The 26,366-nt window shown below is 36.5% G+C and overlaps 1 protein-coding gene across 2 annotated transcripts in view; it reads left to right on the top strand.

Annotated features, from left to right (window-relative positions):
• Nucleotides 1–25,901, top strand: part of si:ch211-266o15.1 (zinc finger MYM-type protein 4) — a 33,208-nt gene extending 7,307 nt beyond the window's left edge. For both annotated transcript variants that reach the window (XM_056267248.1, XM_056267249.1), the window contains 28 exons: nt 1,809–1,857; nt 2,000–2,212; nt 2,396–2,497; nt 2,669–2,724; nt 3,500–3,670; nt 3,750–3,825; nt 4,131–4,560; nt 5,158–5,320; nt 6,174–6,380; nt 6,506–6,653; nt 7,164–7,279; nt 7,710–8,051; nt 8,478–8,628; nt 9,601–9,773; nt 9,986–10,130; nt 10,312–10,428; nt 11,541–11,584; nt 14,192–14,363; nt 14,505–14,635; nt 14,715–14,847; nt 14,941–15,132; nt 16,356–16,450; nt 20,216–20,360; nt 20,532–20,683; nt 20,825–20,939; nt 22,084–22,332; nt 22,449–22,572; nt 25,216–25,901. In XM_056267248.1, the coding sequence (XP_056123223.1) occupies nt 1,809–1,857; nt 2,000–2,212; nt 2,396–2,497; nt 2,669–2,724; nt 3,500–3,670; nt 3,750–3,825; nt 4,131–4,560; nt 5,158–5,320; nt 6,174–6,380; nt 6,506–6,653; nt 7,164–7,279; nt 7,710–8,051; nt 8,478–8,628; nt 9,601–9,773; nt 9,986–10,130; nt 10,312–10,428; nt 11,541–11,584; nt 14,192–14,363; nt 14,505–14,635; nt 14,715–14,847; nt 14,941–15,132; nt 16,356–16,450; nt 20,216–20,360; nt 20,532–20,683; nt 20,825–20,939; nt 22,084–22,332; nt 22,449–22,572; nt 25,216–25,426 (4,422 nt within the window). In that variant the 3' untranslated portion in view covers nt 25,427–25,901. The remainder of the gene's footprint in view (nt 1–1,808; nt 1,858–1,999; nt 2,213–2,395; nt 2,498–2,668; nt 2,725–3,499; nt 3,671–3,749; nt 3,826–4,130; nt 4,561–5,157; nt 5,321–6,173; nt 6,381–6,505; nt 6,654–7,163; nt 7,280–7,709; nt 8,052–8,477; nt 8,629–9,600; nt 9,774–9,985; nt 10,131–10,311; nt 10,429–11,540; nt 11,585–14,191; nt 14,364–14,504; nt 14,636–14,714; nt 14,848–14,940; nt 15,133–16,355; nt 16,451–20,215; nt 20,361–20,531; nt 20,684–20,824; nt 20,940–22,083; nt 22,333–22,448; nt 22,573–25,215) is intronic.
• Nucleotides 25,902–26,366: the final 465 nt, after the last annotated feature.

Here is a 26,366-nt window from a genome sequence, read left to right as displayed (position 1 = left end):
GATATCGATCACGTGTCTATCGCGATACATATCGTTATCGTTTTATCGCCCAGCCCTACTGTGACGGTCACATCACAGGGTCTCGCCAGAAGATGATGTCCGTAGCTGAATCATCAATCCATCCATTTTCCAAACCGCTGGTCCAATGTGGCTACAGTGTAATATCATACAGGTATACATTCATTACTACTGGAGCTGTCAGTTTTCTAAGTTTCAAATGATTGTTAAACCGCAAGCAAAAAAATATGCAAAAGCTGCCACTCTTCCTGCAACAGTCAGTGTCCGAATTCACTCACTTGTTTTCATTCACTACTTCCAGTGGAGTAATGTAGGGAATAGTGAATACGGGTATGGGGGTGATTTTGAACACAGTTGCTTTGCTATGCTAAATATTGACTAGTAGGCTAGTATGAAAGCAATCCGGTCGAATGCGCTTTCGACTGGCTTTGGAAGTGGTCGAAAGAAGACAAGCTCAAAGCGTTTTAGACCCCATTTGTATCTGTGTTATTTAGCGTCGTCCACTTGTGGTCCAATCGACCAGGTGTTAATACCAGGTGTAAACGGGGCCAAAATTGTCATTTTTTTAAGTATTTTGTGGACATTTTCCTGTGGTACGACCAAAGGTTAACAGAAAAATAATTTTTAATTGTCCCTGAATTCATTTATAGTGACACAATCTATTTTTAAACTGGCGATTTCTTCTTTCAATAACAGAGAAGGGCAAGTTTCACCCTTTATTAAAATAAAGATGTCAAAGTTTGTGAATATTGTGTAGGTTAAGGTTCTTATTTTTATTTTTATTTTTTTTTACCATTTGGCACCTGATATTTTACTTTCAGGTGCTGATATTTTACTCTTTGAAACTTTCAAAAATACTTTTTTTTTAATCTTACCTACCCCAAACTTTTAAACAGTAGTGTACTTTTGCAGTGCCATAGTGGGTCAGCTCAAATCTCACATAAATGGACATAAATTTAATCAGAATTAATGAGGTAAATGGGGAAAGAGTTGAAGATGACAAAGCTATAATTTCTTAGCCAGAGGAAAAAAGAAAGAAGGAAAAGCATTCATTTAATTGAGGGATGGAATAGTATGTGAATTAATCTGCTTAAATGTTGAAAATCTTTTTTTTCTTTTTTTCCCCATGTCTACATACGTTCTGAATAGGTAGCTGGAGATTCTGTCTATCGCTCATCCAAACTCGCAAACTCACTTTTTACATGTTTGTTGCCAGCTCTAATTTTGTTTTGCTATTTATTTGTGCACATTTAGATGCCTTTATTGAAATACATGGAAGTTTAACATAAATGCAGGTGTTACATTTTACAGTTAAGTGTATAAAACAACCAAAAACCGTTTCAGTTCACATTTGAATGTTCTTAACGTTTAATTCTGTACAGATGAGTCTATTTTATTTCATTGTATGTTTTTTTATTTGTATTTATTTCCTATTTAGCCTTAATCAACTCCTGAATTAACTTTCATTTTGCTTTTGTTTTCATTCATTAAATTCAATTTCATTCTTTATTATTGCTGTTGATTTTTAACCTTGACATGTCTTTTTTCTCTCTTTATTATGCCAGTGTTACTATTCTATATGGAACGTTTTGTAAAGAAATTTGACTTGTAAGAGAATTAAAAGAATTAAAGAGTTTCTGCATGAGAATGTCAATTTCATGCTGCATTCACAATGAAAAAAGTTCATGTTGAATGTCAACTGCCCTTTTCTGTCTTAAATTATATTTGTTTTATCCAATATGTCGATACCAAAACTAAAAGTTTCACTCTTTCTGTCTTTTGAACTCTAGCAAATCAGCACTCTGCCAGCGGATCTGGGCCAGATGGACCAGTCATCAGGTACGAAACCAAACACCTCAATTTCCCCGCAGCAATTTCACCCGCTTTAAACTTCATTTGTTGTTGCTATTGGTAATTTTTTGTTAGTTTCGTCTCTCATGCTGATATATTAAACCTTATTTGTCTTTTCTATCTCCTTTAGAGCTTGAGGTTAAAGCTTCTGCTGATCAGGGTGAGAGCAGCAGTGGTCTGCCAGTGGAGGATGAGCTTGATGGACTTCCAGTCTTTGGAACAGATGAAGATGATTGGGAAATAGACAGTAGCTTTGCTCAGAAGGCTTTCTCTCAGATCGATGGGAACAGCAATGATAAAAATGAAAGTCAAGATGGACTGCCAACTAGTGGTGCTGAAGCAGGTGAGTTTGAACATTTTAAATCATTTACTAAGCAATATTTCATATGCTAAATAGTTTCTGCAGTGATATCGGGTCTCATTTACTAAACATGCATATGCACAAATAGTTCTTTAATGTGGGTGAATTATAAATGAGAATGTATTTGAACTATTCTGGACTAATTGGGCTCCCCTCTGACTACAGAAGAGAATAGCTCCTCTACCAATGGAACCTCAGAAATGGATGTGGAGAGAGCGAAGGTTTCTGAAGGCACCCCTGTCACCCCCTCATCAGACACTATTATAGGTAAAAGATAATGAAATTATGCTTTATACAATATACTAAAGTAATTCTGCTGCTTCTCCCAGAATAATTTACTCTGGTATAAGTACACTGGTTTTATGATGAGCTGGATGCCTTAAGAAAATTATGAAGCTGCATATATGTAAAAATGCTTCTTTTGTCCTAATGTGTCAGATATCCAAGATGTACAGTCTGAGCTCAGGATTGAGTCATCGCGAAGTGATGCCAACGTAAGTTTGGGTTAAAAACAGTGACAAATATTGGGTGTTAATAGAAACATGTGCTCTGGGGCCACTTTTTTAGTTATATTATACTTTATAGGACCCACTTTTGCTCCCAAAACATCCTAAATTCTTCATGGCATGATTCAGCAAGGTGCTGAAGGTGATTGGATATTTGATTAACAAGTAGGTGCACATGTGCGCCTAATGAAGTGACCGCTGAATGTATGTGGTTTAAAGGTTGTATCAGCGATTTCAGGCCCAAACATAAATGATCACATTCATCTAATCTTTCCTAACGATCCGCTAGCTGCCCGCCCCATAAGCAGGCCGTCAAAAAAAACGCGTCTCTGTAGGCAGCCAATCACCGACAGGGGGTGGGTGTTGTGAGGTTTTGCGCTCTGGCACAGCTGCACGTGAAGTCGGAGCTGAAGAAGAAGCCAGCGTCTATCAACGAACCCTTGTCGGTGATTGGTTGGAACACTATTTATTTTGGTTTTGAGTGGTTGGTGAAACCAATTGTTTTTGTGTGCAGATCTCAGAGCCTAGGCTGCCTACAGAGACGCATTTTTTGACGGCCTGCTTATGGGGCGGGCAGCTAGCGGATCGTTAGGAAAGATTAGATGAATGTGATCATTTATGTTTGGGCCTTTTTGGGCCTGAAATCGCTGATACAGCCTTTAAGGTGAAGGATTGTTTTATTCCTTTTGCACATTTATTTTTTCTTGTTGTTTGAGTGTTAAATGGGCCTGTGTAGTTTGATAATGGTGCCTTTCATTCCCAGTTACAGCCGGAGATTCCTTCGGAATCCACAGATAGAGAAACCATTTACTCACCTGTAATAAGAATTAAGGATGAGCCTATTGATGAAGACTATGATAAAGCATTAATGCCCCAGTCTGACATGAGCCGTATTAAACAGGAGCTCGACGGTTCTGAAAATAATGAGAATGAGGTAAGATTTGGTCTTGTTCTGTTCAGCGGTGCTGTTCAATCCGTGTCTCATGTATTAAATGGCTTTTGACTAATTTCAGGCCTCCTCTGCATCTGATGAACTGAGGATTAGCTCTGTTTTCTCTGTCAGTGGAAGTAGCAGTGATGCAGTTTCAGGTGAGAGCACAAGGACTTCTCTTTGTACGTGCAGGACGTCACTGTTTGTCATCGGCTTTAATGTTACTACCTTACATGAGGGCTGCATGGTGTTGCTAAAATCATATCAGTAATTTTTGACACAAGTTGGTATAGATCTTAACATTTATGTATTTGCTTCGAAATAGCTTTTTTGTCCATTCAGAGAAACCATAACTTAAATTCTAAAACAGTGTAGAAAATGGCCTTTTCATGCCATAAGAACTAGAATGGTCAACATCTTTTAGCTCATTTGTGGTTTTTCTAATTGGTTTGTTTTCATGCAGCTTCTGTGGCACACTCCCAGCCATCTTCATTCTCAGTAATGTCCCAGAACACTGCTTCACTCAGAGGGACCACTATACTTCTGCCTGCCCAATCCCAAACTCAGCTTCAGCTCCGACTGCAGCCCAAGACCCAGATGCATCCTCAAATCCAGACCCACGCCCGAATGCAGCCGCCGATGATGCCGCAAACCCACCTGCAGCCGCAAACCCACCTGCAGCCCCAGCCGCCCCAGGTCCACGCTCCTCCACCCACAGTGAGGATCTGCTGCTCGGGCTGTTCTAAAGTCCTCCAGAAGGGTCAAACGGCGTTCCAGCGAAAAGGCTCCAACCAGTTGTTTTGTTCCACTGTTTGTCTAACTAGTTTCAGTTTACCCTCGGTTCAGTTTACCCCCATTATCGCTCCTAAGAAAACCTGCCACCTCTGCCTTAAGTGAGTACTTTAGGTTGTGTGCCATATAATTGTTTTCCATCTTTTGTCAGTTTATTGTGTTTACAAATAACTGAAAAAGTGTGTTAAATGGATAGTTTTCCTAAAAACCTGTGGCTTTCTTTCATTGAACTCAAAGTTCACCAGAAAACCTTTGCTCTTTGCCGTACAGCAAAAATATATTGGGATCTTGAGGCTGTTATGCTGTCATTTTTGGAGCTCATTTTGTTGTATGGAAAAGAGCTTCTAAAACATAACTTATGTTATTAAGGCATTTAGAATGACATAAGAGTGAATAAATAATGACAGAGTGAACTTTTCCTTTATTTTTCACCATATCGGTATCGGTCGATATTTTCATTTTTAATGTCATATAGGCTACATAAAATTATAATGAGATCATTATAATTGTGTGCTTGGGACATGGCTTTTAATGGTGAGACTTTTGTTTTGGTAATCAGGCTATCAGTTATAAAATGGAAAACTATTATATAACTGATAATGTTTCAAATATTTAATTTGATCATGCAAATTAAATTAATTACGCAAAGTTTTTATGTGGAATTGATCATTTTATTAAACTACTTTATTGTTCCAAAGGGTCATTGTCAATCTAAAGGACTTAATAACCATCCCTGTGGGCTCCATGAACACTCTAAAGGAATTTTGCAGCCAAGCTTGTCTGAGTATTTATAAAGACAGGTATGAAGATGCACCTGTGGATCTATTTACACACTGCAGCGTGTGTAAGTTGGTCAAAGAGGTAAGACTCATTATACAAATGCTCCAATTTCATTTTTGTGGTTTTTGCATTTGTTACTCCCTTATCCCTCCCTGAATGTTGTAAGCCTAAACTTGCATTCAGTTTCCCAAATAAACAGTACAAGATGTTATGTTCACAAACATTCTAAAAAATACCAACATGGCGTTACTTGCCTCGAGGGTGCAATTATCCTTGAAAGGCTTGTTTTCTCTGTTATCTTGCATTATGAGCAAATGAGACACTGGCACAATTTCTTAACATTTGGAGTAGTCAAAAGTCTTGTTTTACCATTTTATATTTACCATCTTAACAACCATAAATGTACATAGTTTATTCATTTAAAAAATAAACTCACCAGGGAAGTGTAATTAAACCATAGAAAGTAAAATAAACCTTTAATAATTGTCCTCAGCTTGACATTCAGTCTTAAAGACTTAACGCTTTTGGTGTGGTGTTGCCGTAATTTTGCCAAGACGTGATCCTGGAACAACATTTCTGTCCGAAAACATAATCCTAACACCCTAAACCTAACCATAACCTGTGTTTATAAAATCAAAGGGGAAATGATAGGTGAATAACACTGGTGTAGAAGCCCCTAACCCTGGTTGTAAGCCTTAACTTGACATAAACTAAATTTCCCCTCAAATCTGATTGGTTGATTGGAATGTTGCTCCAGGATCAACAAAGATGTTGATCCAGGAACATGTTGTGTTTGGTGAAATCACGTTCTTTTAGCTCAATGCAATAGAACATCAAACAGTCATAGAACATCAGTGCAACTTGGAATCCATGCAGTTAAATGCTGTTTGAGCCATTATCTGTTTGTTTTTTTTGTTGTTTTTTTGCATTACAGATTCAGCATGAAGTGACTCATCTGGGTGCCATACACAAGCTGTGCAGCGATGAATGCTTTGCACGCTTCAGATCCTCCAGAAACCTCTACATGAGCTACTGTGAGAGCTGTGGCAACTGTACAGCCTCAGGAAACTATCACCTGGTTCAGATAGAGGATAGTATTAAAAAGTTCTGCTGCACCGAATGCATCAGCAATTACAAACAGGTACCCCAACATTAAAAGACTGAACTCTGTTCTCTGCTCAAGCCGTGTTAGTCAAGCATGGCCTTAATCGTTCATTTTAATAATTCAGTGGGGTTAAAGCTGTTGTCTTTCTCACTGTGTTGCAGAAGAGTGGCAAGCGGCTTCACTGTCCCTACTGCCAAGAAATCAAAAATATTGAACAAATGATGGAGGGGACAAACATACAGGGTGTAACGGAATTCTTCTGCTCTCAGAGATGTGTGGCCCTGAGTCAAGCGTCTCCCAGTTTGACAGGTAAATATTGTGTTGTAATAAAGCACCATGACAAATATTGACGTTTGTGTGTCCACATCACATTTCAACACAAAAAAGAAAAGAAAAAAAACAACATTTTTCATAAAGACGTTAAAGCCTATTTTTAGAAGGTCTGCCAAGAGAGCATTACAATAGTCCAGTCTGGATGGAGACTTGTGTAGCATGCTCCGATAAGAAGGGCCTCGTGTTGAATTATTTGTTAAATTGTCTTCAATATCTTAAAAGCATGCTCTTTTTTTTTTTTTAGTAAAAGCAAAATATAGTTTTGAAATGTATATAATTTTGAAATAAATGATTTATCGTAACTTATTTCAAAATTCAATTAGTGTTCAAATAAAATGATTTAAAAAATCTTCAATGTCTCAAAAACAGGCTTTTGTTTAGTAAAAGTAAAATATTTCCTTTTAGAATATTTTGTTTTTGTTTTATGAGATTCATCTAAAGATTTTTTTTTTCTTCCTGTGCTGATCCATCTTGCTTTTCTTTTAGGCACCTCTTTCCCATGCACAACTTGCAAGAAGTTAGCTGTTCCTCAGTATCACCTTGCCATTTCTGACGGGTCCATCAGGAACTTCTGCTCATTAGACTGTGTCGGCAAATTCCAGGTGTTGCATTCTTTCTCTATTTACAGTATTTTTTGTTGTGCTTTTTTTGTAACTAGTTACAAGTTGTAGTTTGGGGTCGGTTAGAATCGATGAAGTCTCATATGCTCACCAAGGCTCCATTTATTTGATCAAAAATACAGCAAGAACAGTAACATTGTGAAATATTATTACAATTTAAAATAATTTTTTTCTTTTTTAACATTTTAAAATGAAATGTATTCCTCTGATGGCATGTTCAGCATCATTACTCCAGTCTTCAGTGTCACGCGATCCTTTAGAAAACATTCTAATATGCTGATTTGGAGCTCAAAAAACATTTCTTACTATGTTCAAAGTTGACAACAGCTTAAAAGTTCAGATAAACAGCATTTATTTGAAAGAGATCTTTTGTAACATTTAATGTAATTTTTCTTTTTTCCACTCTCTTTAGGAGAAACTGAATGCATCTGTTCCTCATAACCAGATGAATGGAAACTCTCATGGACCTCAGCCTCAGAGCGCTGCACCACCTCGGCCCAACACCGACCATCTTCAGCCCATCCAAACGTCATCCAATGTGCCTGGCCCAAGCCACAACCCTCCGCCACCTTTTGTACCACCCTCAAATCAAAATCCAGTTCCAACTTATGTGCCGGCTCCTGGTGTGGTAAATTCACAAGATGCCCAGCAGCAATGGCCAAACAAGCTTCCCTCGTCCTCTGACACAATACGACTCGCGTGCAAGCAGTGCCAGAATCAGTTTAGCTCAAAGCCCGAGGTTTTCCAGTTTAAGGTATGACTTCCAAAAGTGGTCACGTGAGCAAAAGTGAAATTACTGTGGGTGAATCACAGACGATGTTCAGAACAACAGTGCAATTGGCTTTATGCACAGCTTCACTACTTCCTGAACTTCAGCCAGCCCTTTGTTTCCTGTCTGTCATTATTGGACAAACTGATTAATTCAGGTGTGCCTGGCCTCAGTAACAATAATCAGGCACACCTGGACTAATCAGTTTGTCCAATAATGACAGACAGGAAACAAAGGGCTGGCTGAAGTTCAGGAAGTAGTGAAGCTGTGCATAAAGCCTATTGCAAGTGTGATGTTACTTTTATAAAACGCCTCTATAATAAGCTTCAGACAATATTGGAAAGGTGAAATTATTCTTTTGTTGTTCTTCAAAATCCGTTGTTAAAGCACCTTCTTTTTTCCTTCTCTTAGGGTCACGCTGGGTTGTTCTGTTCTCGAGCGTGTTGCGACACATATAAGAGGGAAAGCAACGTGAAAGCTGTGTGCGAGTACTGCAAACTAGAGAAAGTAGTCAAAGACATCATCACATACGAAAAGCAGCCTAGATCTTTCTGTTGTGAAGGTTTGTCCAACCTCTTTATTCCTCTTTGATTCTTGATTATATCAGTGGTTCTCAAATGGGCAGTCACAAAAACAAAAAATGGAATGGCAGTCGTCCTATTCAGCCCATGTGATGCTTATTATTGGGCCTATGCCATTCAGGTTAACATTAGGGGCTTTCGCACCAGGTAGTTATACGAATTTTCACTTTCATTTTTGGGTGAACTATCCTTTTAAGCGTGGCATTCAACAACTCTATAGTGCAAAGGTTGAGAAGTGCCTGGACTTCAGCGTTTGTCCATCTATCTCTGTTTTCCATATTCATGGAGTATATGTCAAATTTAAATATGTAAAACCCTACTCTGAAGTAGGAGTTAATTTAGTCCCCCCAAAAGGTGTTCCTATATCTAAAATCGGTCACACTTTAGTTTAGGGTCCATTTCTCACTATTAACTAACTATTAACTAGGACTTTTGCCTCAATAAACTCCTAATTACTGCTTATTAATAGTTAGTAAGGTAGTTAAGTTTAGGTTTTGGGTAGGATGTTGGGATGTAGAATATGGCAATTTGTGCTTTATAAGTACTAAAAAACAGCCAATATCCTAATAAGGTAAATTAATAAGGTATACTAATATCCTGTAATAAGCAACTAGTTAATAGTGAGAATTGGACCCTAAACTAAAGTGTTACCCTAAAATCATTCTCAGTTCCTGTGGTAGGAACATGCCTAGTGTAGCTTGCTAATAAATTGATCTTGCACAGTGTTTGAGTTGCTGCTGAGTTGAGTTGGCTGCTGTATTTTTACAATTTTCCACAAGGAACATGCCTAGTAAAAGCGGGTGTTGACCGGAAATTTTCATTTACTTGCATAAAATAAACAATTTAGTTCATGGTTTTGGTGGCCACTTGATGTACAATGAAAAAGCGCAAAGAAAAACAACTTTTCTAAATAAAAGGTTGGTTTTTATGCCCAACTTTCTGTCTTTTTCTAGGTTGTAAACTGCTTTTTAAGCATGACCTTGCCAAACGACATGGAGGTCAATGCAGGGTTTGTGCCTACTGTCAAAACATGACCCATAAAACCATTCAGAACTTCTTTGGGGGCAAACTGGAGGAGTTTTGCACAGAAGAGTGCATGTCTCTCTACACCGTGCTCTTTTATGAGGTAAGAGATGGCATTTATTTATTTTTTTGCTGTAGTTGTTCTTTATTTTTTAAAGAGAGCCTCACAATCACCTGTTTTTAGTTGGGGTTGTGAATTGAGCAACAATTTTTGCTTTTTGTATTTAAGATGCACTTGTTGAATTCTTCATATTGGCAACGTTTTTTAATTGTTATTTCTTTTTGCATCATTCCTGCATGAATTTGTTGTGTCAGATGGCCAAGTGTCACTGCTGTAAGAATCAGGGCTCACTAAAGGAAAGCCTTGTCTGGGATGGAACAACAAGACACTTCTGTAACCTGTCCTGTTTGCTGCAGTTCTTTTCAAAGTATATTTCCCCTCATCATCCAGCAAGCAACGGTACGTCACCATGTTGTTCTATATGTAAAACTATGTAGTAGTAGGGCTACCAAATGACATTAACACTTATTTTAAGTGAAACCTATTTATAAAAACCTTAAACAAATGTTTCTGCTGAGAAATGTAATTTTCAAAATTGGTTTTATTATAAGGACTCACTCTTGTTTCTTTATCATTGAAGGTACTGTGTCTAATACCACTACAGTCCAAGCTCCGTTATCTTTGTCGAAGGACATGCCTGTTATTGGTGGTGTGGTGTCTTTGGCCTCCACATTACCTGGAAATACTGCTCTCACAGGTATTCATTTGTCATGTTTTACAATTTTGAATTAAAGGGGTCATATAATGCCATTTTTGTACAAGCTAATATGATTCTTTAGGGTCTAAATTAAAAGTTTGTAATATACTTTAATTAAAAATTCTCATTAGTATTGTAAAAAAAAAAAAACTTATTTTACCTGGTCAAAAACAGCTCTGTTTTCAGCACGCCGTTTCAGTGCATATGACTTAAAATTATAATGAGCTTTGCTCACCCCGCCTCTCTGTTCTGTGCGTGCACCGTTTGTAACACAATAACCATGACGCATTGTTCATTATAAACGTGGGATTATGAATTATATTGAGAACGTCGTACATAGAAAACATGCCGTAATGTACCCTAAGTGTAAACCTTAGACGCATTCATCGTGAAGCATGCAAGCGATTTGCAAAGATTAATATAAAGGTTAATAAAACGTTACTCACTTCAGTTCTTCTGGAGGTTCAGCAGGAACACGAATAGCTGGTACCGATCCTTTATTCAGGAGCAGCTTCTTAGCAAAACCAGTTTTATACTGACCCTCCTTATAAAGCAGTCTGGTGTGTGAAATGATTCGCGCAACATGAAAGCATTGGCGTTGCTCGTGGGGAATATTCCCTTCGAAAACAAAACTCAGCCACTGTGTCTTCAGTGGTTCGGATTTAGGAACATTAAAATGACTGCTGTGTTCGTTATTACACCCAAGAACAGAACACCACAATCGCTTAGACGCCATTCTGCTCAGAGACAGTGCTCCAGCATATCAACAATGACCGCGCCGGTCCGCGCGGACTATGATTGACAGCTCGCTCACGAGCGAGGGCGGGTCTGTGTTGAAACGCTGCTGTCAATCAACAATCGTGGGAGGGGCTTCCGACCGTGTGACGCCACAAGGTCGAACGGCTTGATTTGAGACAGGGGACAACATACAAGGAGATTAAAACAAAAACACTGGATGGATTTTTATCATTATATGATGGTTGTGTACAGGCACTGCCAACACACATTTCAGTACAATCAACTTGTAAAAGTGCATGTACCATTATATGACCCCTTTAAAAGATTTTGCTGTTTAATTCCATTTGTTTTAATGTAATTGATTTTCTTTGTAGGAGCACTACCTACCTCAAATGCCAGTTCAAAAAACATTGGGGAAGTAAGTAGTGATGCACACATACATCGTGTTACAAAGTGTTGTATTTAGGGATGTCCCGATCCGATACTCAGGATCGGTATCGCTCCGATACTGCCATTTTTGCGGGATCGGGTATCGATCTGACATCGATCAGACGAGGCCGATTCAAATCCGATATTGTGGGTATACTATTATGTGTTATTGTTAAGCCCCACAAAATGCACAAAAACATTCTAAAGTACCATAACGTTTTCGTGCACTCTATTATAAGTGTTCTGAAGCTATTATGTGAGATATAAATTAATATTTAAGTAATTAAATTCAAGATCACGTAAATTTTTCCCTCTCGCGGCTGTCAGTCATTCTCCATTCAGCATTCAAACAGCGCGTCGCGTTCGGTTGCAGTCAATGATGAAACTATCTTCAAGATGATTCAATGTTAATACTATTATACTTGATCTGTAAGATAAAGGTCTATGTTTTCGCATAAAACAACTTTATCTTGCTGGACTTTATTGCTGTAACTCAATCGTGTTACTCTCTACCGGGTGTCGGACGCTGTCAGTTTGATCACAACACTAGAGTCAGAGCACTATAATTGTTCTTCACGCGCACAGTAACTGAAATTTAAAACTGTTAAAAGAAAAGGCTCAATAAACGATTGCATAAATAGATACTGTATAATACACTGTCCATCAATATGTATCTCCGTTGTGCTTTGAACTTTTCAAAGCGGACTCGACGCGCTGCGTGCTGGAACTCCACGTGGCTTCAAGCGCATCATTCTCCGCTCGGGATGCGCATAAGCGCTTTGTGCCGCACTGTATTGGAGCCTTTCATATCATAATGCATTGACGCAATTAAAGCTTATTAACATTCATAATTATTAATGTTGCTGCCTCATTAAATAGCTGTGCAATACACTTAAAACATGTCTCAATTTTATAGCAGATTTAGCTATATCTAAAATAATTATCTTTTTCATTTTTGTTATCTTGTTTTTCATGAATGTATTTTACAACAATAAAAAGAGCAATGTGTATTATCCACTAATCTAGTTTATAATAGCATTTTTGTCATAGATTATGATCATATATTTTGGGGATTTGTTGTTTATCTTTATAATGAAGCAAGTAGATTGTGTTTAACACACACAAGAGTGATAATCAGTTTAACACACAGTTATAGAAATTCTAATTGATTTAAAAAAACAAAAACTGTACTGGTATTTACAATGTAGAATGCTGCTGTTTAAATTGTTTTAACTTTAAACCTGTTGGTAGCTAGCTAGCTTTAAGTACTGAAGTACCTGTATTTTCTTTCATTTATATATTTCTTTATTTTTTTGTAGTGTTTGAATAAAGGGTGGCAATCTTTCATAATCAACTGTTGTTGTGGACTATATAGGAGGTATATTTTAGGTGGCTAATTGAGAAAATTGCTATATTTTTTATTAGTTTAAGAATAAAATAAAAATATCGGATTAATATCGGTATCGGCAAAAGCCAAAGCTGCGGCATCGGTATCGGTATCGGAAGTGAAAAAGTGGTATCGGGACATCCCTAGTTGTATTAAATACACGCTACTGTTCAAACGTTTGGGGTAAGATTGCTTTTTAAAAGAAATTAAAGGGTTAGTTCACCCCAAAATGAAAATTCTGTGAGTAATTACTCACCCTCATGTTGTTCCAACCCCGTAAGACTTTCGTTCATCTTCGGAACACAAATTAAGATATTTTTGATTAAATCTGAGAATCCGATCCCTTAGAAGCCAATGGAGGAGTGATCCAGCTCTCAGATTTAATCAAAAATATCTTAATTTGTGTTCCGAAGATGAACGAAAGTCTTACGGGGAAAGAACAACATGAGGGTAAGTCATTACTCACAGAATTTTCATTTTGGGGTGAACTAACCCTTTAATACTTTTATTCAGCAAGGATGACTATAAAATACATTTATAATGTTACAAAATATTTCCATTTCAAATATGTAAATTTCAACTGTATTTAAGAATAAAAAAGTGCTCCATGGTTTCCACAAAAATATTAAGCAGCCCAACTTTTTTTCCACATTGATGATAATAAGAAATGCAAATCATCATATTAGAATGATCTGTGAAGGATCATGTGACATTGACGACTGGAGTAATGATGCTGAAAATTGTTTTACCATCACAGGAATAATTGTACACTTTTATTTTTATATATTTTTTTATTCTTATTAAAATGTTGCTGTTTTTACTGTATTTTTGATCAAATTAATGCAGCCTTGACGAGCATAAGAGGCTTCTTTCAGAAACATTATAAAATCTTACCCACCCCCAAACTTTGATTGGTAGTGTATGTGATGCAAGTATCAAAGGAGACTCAAGTAAAAGCTAAAGTAAATAATGAGAAGACTTTTTAGTATTATAATACAAATAAAACAAAAATAATAACAAATAAAAGACATTTTTTTATGTATTAGTTTTTGATTCAGTTTTGCTATTAAAATTAGATTTGAGAATTGTGAAATTTCACTGGTATTGATATTGGCTACTAAAATTTGTTTCATTTTTATTTTATTTCATTAGCTCTTTCCAAAACATGCTTTTTAAATTTTTTTTATTGTGATTTTTTTCCCCCAATAGGCCAGCACTCAAACCGATGCTTCAGTGGCTGCTATTCCATATCGAAGAATGTTGAAGAACAAAGCTCTCATGTGCAGACCTATTACAGAAGAGCAAGGCGTCCAGTGTGAGCCAGAGCCTCCAGAGCCTCCAGTACCTCCAGTACCTCCAGTACCTCATATGTCTGAAAAAGGTTGGCCTTCCTCACTTTCACCATCACCCCTGCTAGAAGTCATCTATATATCATCAATACTCTAGAAGTCATCAATACTCTCATAAGCATTGCAAAATATGTTGAAATGAAATATTGTATTTACACTTTCTCCGTCCACAGTGATTGATGAAAATGGAGAGACTGTGAGGTTTGTGCCTGTGCCGGTGCCCATTCCGATGCCCGTCTACATCCCAGTGCCAATGCATCTATACACCCAGTACACACCTTTTCCACTGGGGCTACCTTTACCGGTATGTCATCTTTATTTTGTAATCATTTATTCTGTGCTATAGTTTAGAGCTCTTTTATAATCATGCTGTTACCGTCCAGGTGCCTGTTCCTATGGTCATCCCCGGATATCAAGACACTGCTGAAAAGAAAGACACTAAATGTTGCCTGCCTGCCCAGAGCTCAGTGGAAGACGATGAGGTGGAGAAAGGAAAAGACAAGCCTGCGTTACTTGGTGCATAAACGTTTTGTTACTATTAGAACCGTTTGCTTATGCAAACCAAAGTACTTCAGTATTTGATTGTATTGGGATTATTGCCTTGCACAGACCAGGGCAGCACTTACAGTGGCGATCTAGAGTCAGAGGCCAGATCAACACCCTTCAGCTGGGCAGATGCTGAGGATCCTGGAGCCAACGTGAAGCCACAGGTGGCAACGTCGGAACAAGAGGAGCCGAAAGCTGCCCCTACCACATCTTTGCCATCAGAACAGCCAGATCTGGAAAATGATTTTCCTCGCGGTAAGTTAAGATTTAAGAAATTTGTTTTAGGCCTGTAAATTGATTAAAAGACATAGTTGGAATTCATCTAAACTATTTACTTTCTGTAGTTAAACGTGCCAATATGTTTACGATTTGTGCTTTTTGCAGTAGAACAAAGTCTATATTTCTCAAAAAAGACACTATTGCTTTTCACACTTGAAATAGTTAACCTGGGTCATTCTAAACGCCGGGTAAACTGAATCCTGGGTTATCTTTATTCACGTTTCACACTGCTCACACTATACCTGTGGTTAACAATTAATCCTGGGTATTCATAAGCTGACGTTTCACACTGTACATTCCTAAACCCTGGGTTAACGTTCTTATTTGCATATTTGCGGGCTCAGTGTCATTGATTGGATGAACGCAGCACGCGACCTGTTTACATAGCTCTAGCATTGCACATCGAGTTTATACTGAATGGATACTTCGGACTATAAAGGTAAGACCGAAACGGGCTCTTCACTCAAATTGTTGCGTTTTCTGTCAGCATTTGACACTTTTCCTCTCAAACGCTGAATTTACTGTTTATATACAATGTGCTGCAGTGTTATTGTGACTGTCCAAATCCTGCAAATATGTATGCTATTGGTTGTCTGTTGCTAAGCATCTAGCTTTAACATTCTTAACCCCGCATCGTTTCACACTGTACAAGTTTGGCACCGCAATATGGGGTTAACAGTGCAAGAGCGGCGCTAACCCTGCTCCGGAGCAGGGTTTAATAACCACGGAAAAAAATCGGTGCTAACCCAACTTGTAAATTACAAGTGTGCAACGTTTCTCTACCCAGGGTTAAAAGCTGTTTAGAACGACGATAACTCAGGGTTAAGCGCAGTGTGAAAAGCCCTACTGATAACAAGAATTTAATTTTCAGTTTTCCCTCACTTTATGGACTTAGCCTTAATTTATAGTGTTTTTTCATCCTTTTCATTCATGTTTGTACAGATGTGAGTAATGTTTAATTATTGTTGAGCTTTGATGATAATCAATTAAAAAAGCAAATATGTTATTTTTGGGTGCAGTACATAAAATGTCCCTGCTACGACTAATACATAATGGCATTACACATTTTTTAACTATTTTTGAAACTATTGCGTTAACTTTTTTTGTTTCTTCCATACACATTTAGCAGCTTTTGACAGCTTTTCTGTTTCATAATTTGTAAAATCCCCAAAAATATTAACACACTGGTCATTTCACAGCACCAACTGACCCTGGATCAGCTAAAGAGAACAGACTGGTATTGACGCTGAAGAGACGTAAGAGGGGTAGAGACAGCCACCCTCCCAGAAAAAGGGTATGTAATCTGGATGAATCAGATTCCTGGCTTGTTGGAAAGACATTTGTCACAAGTGACAGAACAACAGAGAGTCCGCCACTGTCTTTTTGCAGTTTGGAAGGTTGAAGTGGGTTGTTTCCCAACTTTTAAATGAATAATAAAGACTAGAGTGTTCCCAAAGTAAAAAATGAAATGTTCAACCAAAGGTTTAGAGAGGTTTTAAATCTTTGTTTTTTACTTGAGTAGTTCTTTTTACTAAGTAGTAAAGAGTTTTTATAATTGACAGCATTCTAACTACAGATAGACTATTCTATCTAGAAAGTTTAATTTTTTTTAAAAAGTTTTTAACATTTCAGATCATTTTGTCTGTATTTATTATTTTCTATTAAGATGCAGGATTGTTAAATGCTCCAAAGCATTTTGCATTGGCCTCCATTGGTAGTTTACAGTTTTGATCGTTTTTAAAATCTATTTGTGAATGGCTGATATAGGGATTGATGTTTTTCATTTGTCCATGGAAAATCAAAAGTTTGTTTTACTGTTTTTTTATAAGCTTTGTATTGTTTTAGAAAAGTTGTCGAAAGAGAGATGTACCTTTAGTTAATCAAGAGGTTGCTCAATAAACCATTTGAGTTTACATGGAGATGTTCAAATGTAATTGTTGTTGTTGAGAATTGGACTAATTTGTGGGTTCTGGACATGAACAAAAAAGTTCCCATTACATTTTGGGAAAGAAATGTTGTGGAGTCCGTGTCCACCTGGCTAAATTAATTTAATAAAATAATGTTATTATTATTCCTGAAATTATGCAATATGCCATATTGGCTTCAATGAAAAAAGAATAAAAAAAACTCCAAGAAAAATATGAATCCAGTCCTGGTTTTGGATGTTAAGAAAAAAGAAGAAGAGTAAAACAGGCTGTGAATCTAAATGAAACTGCATTATAGAGGATAGTTCACCCAGAAATGACATTTACTTACCGTCATATAATTCTAAACCTGTATGATTTCTTTCTTCTTTGAAACCGATGAACTCTAATAACATTTCATTTGTGGGTGAGATGTGTCGTGTGCTGAAATTAAACATGTAGATGCCATAGTCCCATCATCCCCTGCAGACTGTCGCTCATTACAGAACTTTACTAGGTTACTGACTGAAATAAAACTCCTCATTTTTAAAAGCTTAAAATACCGGCTCCAATTTCTGTGTGAGCTTAGCTAAATTTATAAAGAATTGGTCATATTCTTATTGTTTAGGGTTTTGGTAGCCCACAAGTAAAAATTGGAAAAGGAACAACTAGAGCTACACGGTTCATCTTTAAAAGATTGCGATCTCGATTCAAACACCCACACGTCATTCCAGTCTATTAAAACTTTGACAAAACACACTAGAACATTCAAATCTGCTTTGTCACTGACCCAGAGAAAGCAATTATCATGTATAGGTATAAAAACAGGTTCTCAAATACACAATATCCTTATTTCTGTGTTACAAATATTCAAGTACTGAGATAAAAGTTTATAGTTTGATATGAACACTGATGTCTACGGAAGCAATCAAAATAGAGCAAACCACCTTTTGAAAGTAACTTGGCGCTTCAAGTAACGATTATATCAATTGCATCCTTACACCAGTAGGTGGCTAAAAGTGACTTAAAAATATGTATTAATCGTCATTGAATAATTAATTTGTTCATTCAAAAGTGCTGATTCATCCAGTAAGAAAACGGGTAAAGTCAGAACCTCTGGTAAATTATTTGTTTTCTGTTCATAATCATGATCTGTATTTGGTACAAAAAAAAAAGAAATTGTGATTCTCAGTTTATGCAGAATTGTGGAGCTCTAGAAAAACTGAACTGAATGGTTTGATGTATCAGAGCTGTCCCAAATTGAAAGATTTTTATGAACTTTCGGAGGAGTTTGGAAAGGTCATTTTTTCTTTAGAAAAGAAATTTGGAAAATCTAGCTGTAAATTTAGAGCAAGAGTTGAGTGGCACTAGAGAAGAAATCAGATGGAGACTTTAAAATTGCCAGGGAAATCTTCAGGAATGTTGTTCTAACTGGAAATTTAAACAAGGGTGCACTGAGAAGTGTGAAGCCGTCAGATGGCAGTTAAGAAGTTTCATAATATCCCACCGGAGGAAACCTGGCATATAGGACGGAGTAGCTCGTTTAAAGTGTGAAGCGGAAACGCTTCAGGAACTTTGTACATAACGCAACAAAGCCAAAAACAATGAGACTGAATGCAGGCCAGATGGGGACCGAAGAAGCTGAAAGAGAGGGAGATGATGCTGATGGAGGAGTGGTTGCCATGGAGCCTGCTGCACTTGAAGAAAGTCGCCATAAAAGGAGATGAATGTGTCGGCATCGGTCAAAATGGTTGTTACATTCTGAAGTGTATGTGCCTGCTTTACAAGAATCTTTATCTTTTGTGAATTTTTGTCATACTCTGGCATTTATTTTCAGTATTATACCTCTTGAGGCATCATCTTTATTTGTCTTCATTCATTCATACATGATCTGTAATTTTTTATTTACATATTTAGTAAGAATTCAGTGTAAGCCTTTATTTATATTGTCTTGTCATCATTGATATTGTTATTTATATGATCACATTTTGTTGCTTCTGATGGGGAAATCATCAGATTAAGTTATTTGGATTCTTTTTTTCTTGCTTGAATAAAAGAGAAAGTGAATCAACAATAATTGTGGACCGCGGAGGGGTCTTGTATCATCCTGAAGTGGTTTATTTTTCAATAATGACTGGCTTACTGTACATTTATCATGATTATTACACAACTACTTATCAATAAAGTAAAATACATGGAGATGAAATACTGATTTGAGAGTCTGTTTTTTCTTGTAGCTGAATCAATAAAAAAAACAATCATAAGATGAACAAACAATATTATTAAAATAGTTAGAATTTATTATCTGCAATGCAAGTTACTTTTTCTATGAACTAGTCCGATTGTTGTGCTGTCACATTGAACAGCTGCATGATTCTGGATAAACTGAAAATCATGATTTTTTTTTTTTTCCGTAAATGGAGATCATAATTCTGAATAAATGACTAAAAATAATTACTTTTTTTTTTACTAGAGGTTCTGACAAAATGTTAATTGCTGCAGTCTATTAAAAGAATATTTCATTTGAATTATTTAAAAAACGGTTTAATGAAAGATTCAATGACTCATAAAGACTCAAACTGTTTCATTCCTATACATGACGACTGCTCTCTCTTGGTCAACGGCAGCGGCAACACAGATCTGAATGTTCGCTGTGATCGTACTTGTCAAAGGTTTAATAGACATAGGCGAATCCTTGTCATTTAGGAATAAGATTGCGAGGGTGTTTGAATCGAAATTGCGATCTTTTAACAATTAATTGTGCCACTCTATCAGCCATCAGTTTTTTATCTACAATTTAATGTCTTTCACTATATTAAAGGTATAATACTATTTTAGTATTACTTGGATATTCTTAAAGTATTTGTTTATATTTTCAATTAGCTTTCATTTTAATTTAATGTAATTTTAGCAATTTCTTTTTATTGTTATTACTTTTTGAATATTATTATCAATTAGCTTCATTTTAGCACCATTTGAGCATTTAAACACATTTTATTTCAGTTAGTATTCTAAAGAGCTGTTTAACAACATATTTTCAGATATCACTTGCGCTCCATTGGTTTTATTGGGCTTGATCTTTTGTAAGTTTCCTTTCATAATGTCTTGTTTCTTTGTTGTGTAGTAATAAAACTAGTGTTTTGTGTCTCATTCAGGGACGTAAGCGATCTGGAACGGATACAGCAGGCAGTGTTTGGCTTAGTACGTCCTGCTCGAAGCTTAACCAAATGTACGGAGTCGAAGCTTGGGCCAGCTGGGTGAAAATGAAAACAGGACAAAGCGAACAGGAGCAGGAGTCCGGTAAGTTCACACATATGGGTCAGAACATGGAGTCGTTCCCTCTCCGTCTGCCTCGCGACTCACGCAGCTTGTGTCATTGGTAAAGGTCATTGTCACAGTTGGTGCGTGACATCGCGCTTGACCCACCATGTGTTTTAGCAACTTTTTCTTCTCCCACTGTGTCTTATTCAGAGGGCCCCATGACTGTGAAGGAGGATTTGTTGCAGTGCACTCCTGCAGATCTCAGTTTTGGTCTGTGTCGTTTCATCAAGGAGGTCCGCAGGCCGAACGGCAAGGCGTATGAACCCGACAGCATCTACTACCTGTGCCTGGGCATTCAGCAGGTTTGAGAATAAATTAAATCATTTGCCTTTAAATCCAGCACCTTTGCTTCAAATGAATGTAATTACATGTACAAATTATTTTTTTATTTTTTTGATACATTTTATATTTTTCAACATACTCTGTCTTCACTCAATTCTTAGTGCCTGCTTGAAAATGAGCGTCTTGAGAACATCTTCACGGATTCACTCTATAGTCAGTTCATCACTGACATCACTACACTGCTGAAGGACTGGGGGAATACATTGCCGCCTGGAGGTAAATCTCTTTTTCCCAAAACGACCTTGTTCTGTCACCTGCTGCAAAAATAGTCATCACTTTTTCTTTTTGTCATAGATACTATATATATATATATATATAGTGTTCACATAACCAAAGCATATCACCCAACAAATCTAGACTAACTACTGACACCATATCAATAGTTCCACATCTAACTGAAATGCCAGTTCTGCACGTATTATCAAAAAAGTATATATATTAGATGTTTACAGCATTAATAAGCATAAAATAAACCTTTTATCATTTGTATGTAAGTCTAACCGTTTACTTGTAAAGCTGATTAGCTTAATACTTTGAAATGTCATGCGTGTTATTTTTATACTCCATATAAAAAGTCAAGCATTTTTGTAATTGTATTATTGTACATGCAGTTTGACATCATTTTAATTGAGAGAATACATGGAATATTTGTTTTTTTTTAAACTTTAATATATTTTAAATACATCTGAAATTGGTAAATAAAAAAAATAAAAAAATGTAACCTGAAATTTTTTAAGGTGTTGAAACAAAAACAGTTCATTTACACTTTCAAAAGTTTGAGGACAGTAAGATTTTTTTTTATTAATATTCTTTTTCAGCAAGGATGTATTTAATTGATTAAAAGTGACAGTAAAGACATGTATAATGATACAAAAACTTTTTATTTCAAATAAATTATGTTTTTTAAACTTTTCATCAAAGTATCCTGAGAAAAAAAACAATCGTGGTCAAAAGAATGAAGCAGCCCAACTGTTTTGAACATTGATAATATTCAGAAATGTTTCTTCAGCAGCAAATCAGCATATTAGAATAATTTTCAAGGATCATGTGACACTGAAGACTGTAGCAATGATGCTGAAAATTCAGCTTTACCATCACAGGAATACATTATTTTAAAATATATTAATATAGCAAACAGTTTTTTTAAATTGTAAAAAAAAATATGATCTGTATTACAAAAATGCAGCCTTGGTGAGCAGAAGAGATTTCTTTCAAAAACATAAAAAGACAATACTTGCCCTGAACTTGTGTACAAGACAAGAGTTTCTTCTTCACCAACATAATTTTGTTCTCTGGTACAACATTTTAAATCCCCTTGCGTTGTGAATAGGCTTTTAAGGTTATCATGATGTTTCCACAGGATATATACACTCGCGGGTTGAGGAGGAGTACCTTTGGGAATGCAAGCAGTTGGGCGCTCTATCTCCTATTGTTCTGCTCAACACGCTGCTCTTTTTTGGAGCCAAGCTGCTCAACCTGAAAACGACTGAAGAGCATCGACGTCTTGCATTCGCCAATGTCACCCACTCCTCGAAGGCCACCAAAAATGGCACGACCTCCTATCTTCGGTTCAGACTGCCTAGCAAGGAAGAGGAAAAGGACAAGAAATGTAAGAGCTGTGCTGAAGATGCCATGACCACAATGTGTTTGAATCTTTACAGAGCTCCTAGTCATGTGAGCGTGCATCTGTGCTCATAATATTTCTTGTGTTTATTGAACATCCAGCACCGGCTGTTAAAAGGAGGAAAGAGGAAGAGATGGTGGAAGAGGAGTTTTTGGAGATGCCTGAGAATGTGGAGAACCCCTTACGCTGTCCTGTCAGACTCTACGAGTTCTATCTCTCGAAATGGTCAGTGTGGATACAATTTATTCACCATCATGTCGTTCCAACCCTGTACAACGTCTTCCATGACAATGCGTTCAGCAAAAGTAGATGACGATTTTTACTGCCAAATCTTATTGTTGGTTAAAACTATTAAGGGATAATTCACCCAAAAATTAAACTTTTGTCATCATTTACTCAACCTCATGTTGTTCCAAACCTGCATGAGTTTCTTTTTTTTCTGCTGAACACAAAAGAAGATATTTTGAAGAATATGGGTAACCAAACAGTTGGGCCCCATTGACTTCCATTTTATGGAAAAAAAAATACTATGGAACTCAATGGGGCCCAACTGTTTGTAATAGTTGTAATTAAAATAGTTAATTGAAATAAAATAAAACGGATATTATATGACAAACTTAAACTTGAAGTACTAAAATTACTACAACTAAAACTGAAATAAAAAATTAAAGCTAATAGAAATATAAAAAGCATATAGAATGAACTAAAATTAAAATGTAAACTAAAATAAAAATATCACAATAAAAGCTAATTCAAAATATTAGTAAACATATAAAAAAAAAAACTAAAATAACACTGCTGCTGAAGCTTTCTAATTACATATGCTGAATATGGCTCAGGTTGGACTCCATGACATCTCATACCTGCCAACATGTACGCATTTTGCGTAGCGGGCACGCATTTTGACCTTAAAGTACGCTGGTACGATTTGTCACTCTAAACTACGCAAAAACCTGGTGACGCCTCTTTGCACGCACAGTCCTCAAATCAAGCAATAGCAAAAGAAGAAGAGTTCGACCAATCATAGCGCTGGGTTCATTCCCCACATTGCAAGCGGAGATGATTGACAGATGCGTAAGTCCTATAATTAAAAAGACACTGAAAATCGACACCAATAAAGAATCCACGCTCCACTCGCACCCGCCCGCCGTCTGACTGATTTAAGCGAGGACAGTCGGCCTACAGTCACGGTACTTCTGACTCCTGAAGGTAAACGGACTGGGGTGGATGTGGAAAGTTGAAATATTGTATTTGAGTTCATTTTAAAATGGATTGGTTATCACACGGGACGGGAGTGATCGCATGGATTATTTAAAAAAAATACTCCGTAATTCATTCATGGTAACTCAGATAAGAGAAAGACATTCAGCCATGCAAATTATTAAAATGCTCAAGTAATGTTGAACAATAAATCTAAATAAAATTGAAATCGCTATGTCTTAGTGATTATGAAAGTGCTGTGATGTGTGGATGACTGAATCCGGAGAAACAGGCATTTATTTTTTCATTATCAGTGTTGAGAAACGTATCGCATGTGTTATGTGTCGTTATGTATTATGTTAATTAAAGTACCGAATTATGTTACATATTTATTTTGAATGAAAACTAGCGAGTTAGTTGGCGAATTTATGGATTAAAAATGACCGTTGTATGATAGCCTATCATGTATCAGTGCTGCACGAGCTCTCTCACAAACACAGACTCGCGCACACAGAGAGAGAAGATATTTATACAATAAAAATTGACAGGCAAAGTTCTTTTATGTCAAAATGTCAAAGCTTTTTCCATTCGTGTTTTACTTTTTAAAAAGTAATTTTTACATTCGTTTCGCTTTACTGTTAACAGCCCTCATGTCGGATTCGTCTTATTCGAACACTTATATTATTGGTCATGTGACAGGACTCCTGTCTATTCAATGTTAACTGTTATCTATAAATATGTTTGGAGTGGCTAAAGTTTATTCAGCTAATGTGTGTCCTGTTTGTAGCCTAATGTTCAAATGCAAAAACAGCACGTCACAAATATAAGCCCTTTTCCCTGTGGGATTTAATATCATATTTGTATATTGGAATAATAAATTAAGTAGCCAATTTAAAATGAATAACATGTAGGCTACACACCGTTTTTTAATTTTTTTTATTACTTTTTTTTTTATTACTGTTATCTAGGGGTTTCTTAATTTTAGACTAATTGACCAGCACAGATTATATGGAATACAATATCAATCATGAATAAAGAAATAGTGTTGAGTAGGATTGAAACTTTGGACTTTCACTGTTACATTGCAGTGCAAGTTAAATTTTGTATTTGTCTCAAATTAAAAAACCTTTAGAATTATGAAGATAGGCATGTGTCTGTGTGTGTCTTGCATTCTCAAAATAAGGACAAAAATATATGACGGGTTGGGGGGGTACTCATAAAATTTCTTCTAGGTTGGCAGGTATGACATCTGGTTACAAGAAATCAAGGCGTTTAACACTAAATTAGCATGCATTTTAATCTAATAAAGGTTTTGTATGGCATCAGAAGGAATATAATGGCAAATAATAATGACTTTTAATAATAAAATGGACTACTTATAATGCTTTTTTTTTCATTTTTTGTTGCATGTAAAAGAGCAGTTTGGATTTTCACATCTCATTTTGTGTTTCACAGAATGAAAATGACACGCTTTTGAAAATTTTTCAGTGAACTATAATGTGTTATATTACTCTCTACAATCTTTTGAATTACAATTATGCAGATTCTTGAATGAAGCAGCTTGAGTTCTGCACACAAAATGAGCTTCATTCAAATTGTTTGGTCTTTTTCTGGTGCTTTTATTAAAGAGATATCCTTTGTAATGTTCATTCTATTTTATATCCACAGCTCAAACTCCGTGAAGCAGCGTCCAGATCTTTTCTACCTGCAGCCCGAGGAGTCCTGCCACCCCAGCAGCCCTGTGTGGTACTCAGCCCAGCCATTGGATAGCACCATGATGGAGAGCATGCTCACACGAATCCTAGCTATACGGGACATTCATCTGGACTCTAAGCATCAGCAAAAGTACCTGGACTCGTCAGATGAAGAGAGCTCTTAATTAGAACCTACAAACTTTGAGACCTTGCTTTGAAAAATAACTAAAGAAAAACCCATCATGATGACCAACTTTTAATGACATCTACGTATTACTTTTATTCAGATGGGAATGGGATGAAAACAGAAATGAAATTGTGCACAAGCTCAACAGACATTCCTTAAGTCATCTGTTCTATCATGAATGTTATAGACCTTTAAAATGAAATTGGGAGGGAATTGTTTGGTTTTTAGTCACAGTAGATATTGTTTCTCAGTATTTAGTATTATTTAGTGAAAGTTTTTTAAGTTTAAACATTCATTATGTCATTGTTAGTAACCTTTGAAAATATATGAATTCTCAGATGAATGGCTGGCTTACTTCTGGTAAGATTTGTAAGGGTTTCCGTTGATCTGAACATGTTTTCTGGACAATTGCTACTTTGTACACTTATTGACATGTAAAGGAACATTCACTCTGAAAATGTTCACAACCAGAAGTCATTTGTTTTCATTGAGAATTGGTGAATTGAGCAACTCTTGGCGATGCTACAGATTTACGGGACCACTCAGATACGTGACAGTAAAGCTATAAATCTCATTCCGATGGCATTTTAATGGACAGAAATTCATATATTCCCATGTGTGCAAGATGCAAAAAAATACCATTTTGAATGTGTGTATCTGCTAAAAATTCATTTTCTCTAGACCACAGACGTACTGGTACAGACGGCCTCGAAGCTAATAGATGTACTAAAAGCTCCAATTCTGATCTCAGTTGGTCTTTAAGAAATAGATATTTTAGATGTCTCGCTTCTAGAAAAGATGTTAAAGCAACAATGAGTGCGATGCATTCATGGAGTCAAAGTGTCGTGTGTCAGTCAATAGAGGGCAGTCCTGCTTTGTTAGTTCAAGTGACAGGACCTTAACATGGCAACAATGGGAATCAAATAAGCAATGTTTAG

This window comes from Rhinichthys klamathensis, unplaced genomic scaffold (genome assembly GCF_029890125.1).
Source record: "Rhinichthys klamathensis goyatoka isolate OS25496 unplaced genomic scaffold, OSU_Roscu_1.1 h1tg000256l_1, whole genome shotgun sequence".
Taxonomy (NCBI): Eukaryota; Metazoa; Chordata; class Actinopteri; order Cypriniformes; family Leuciscidae; genus Rhinichthys; species Rhinichthys klamathensis.
This window is presented reverse-complemented; position numbering and strand designations above follow the sequence as displayed.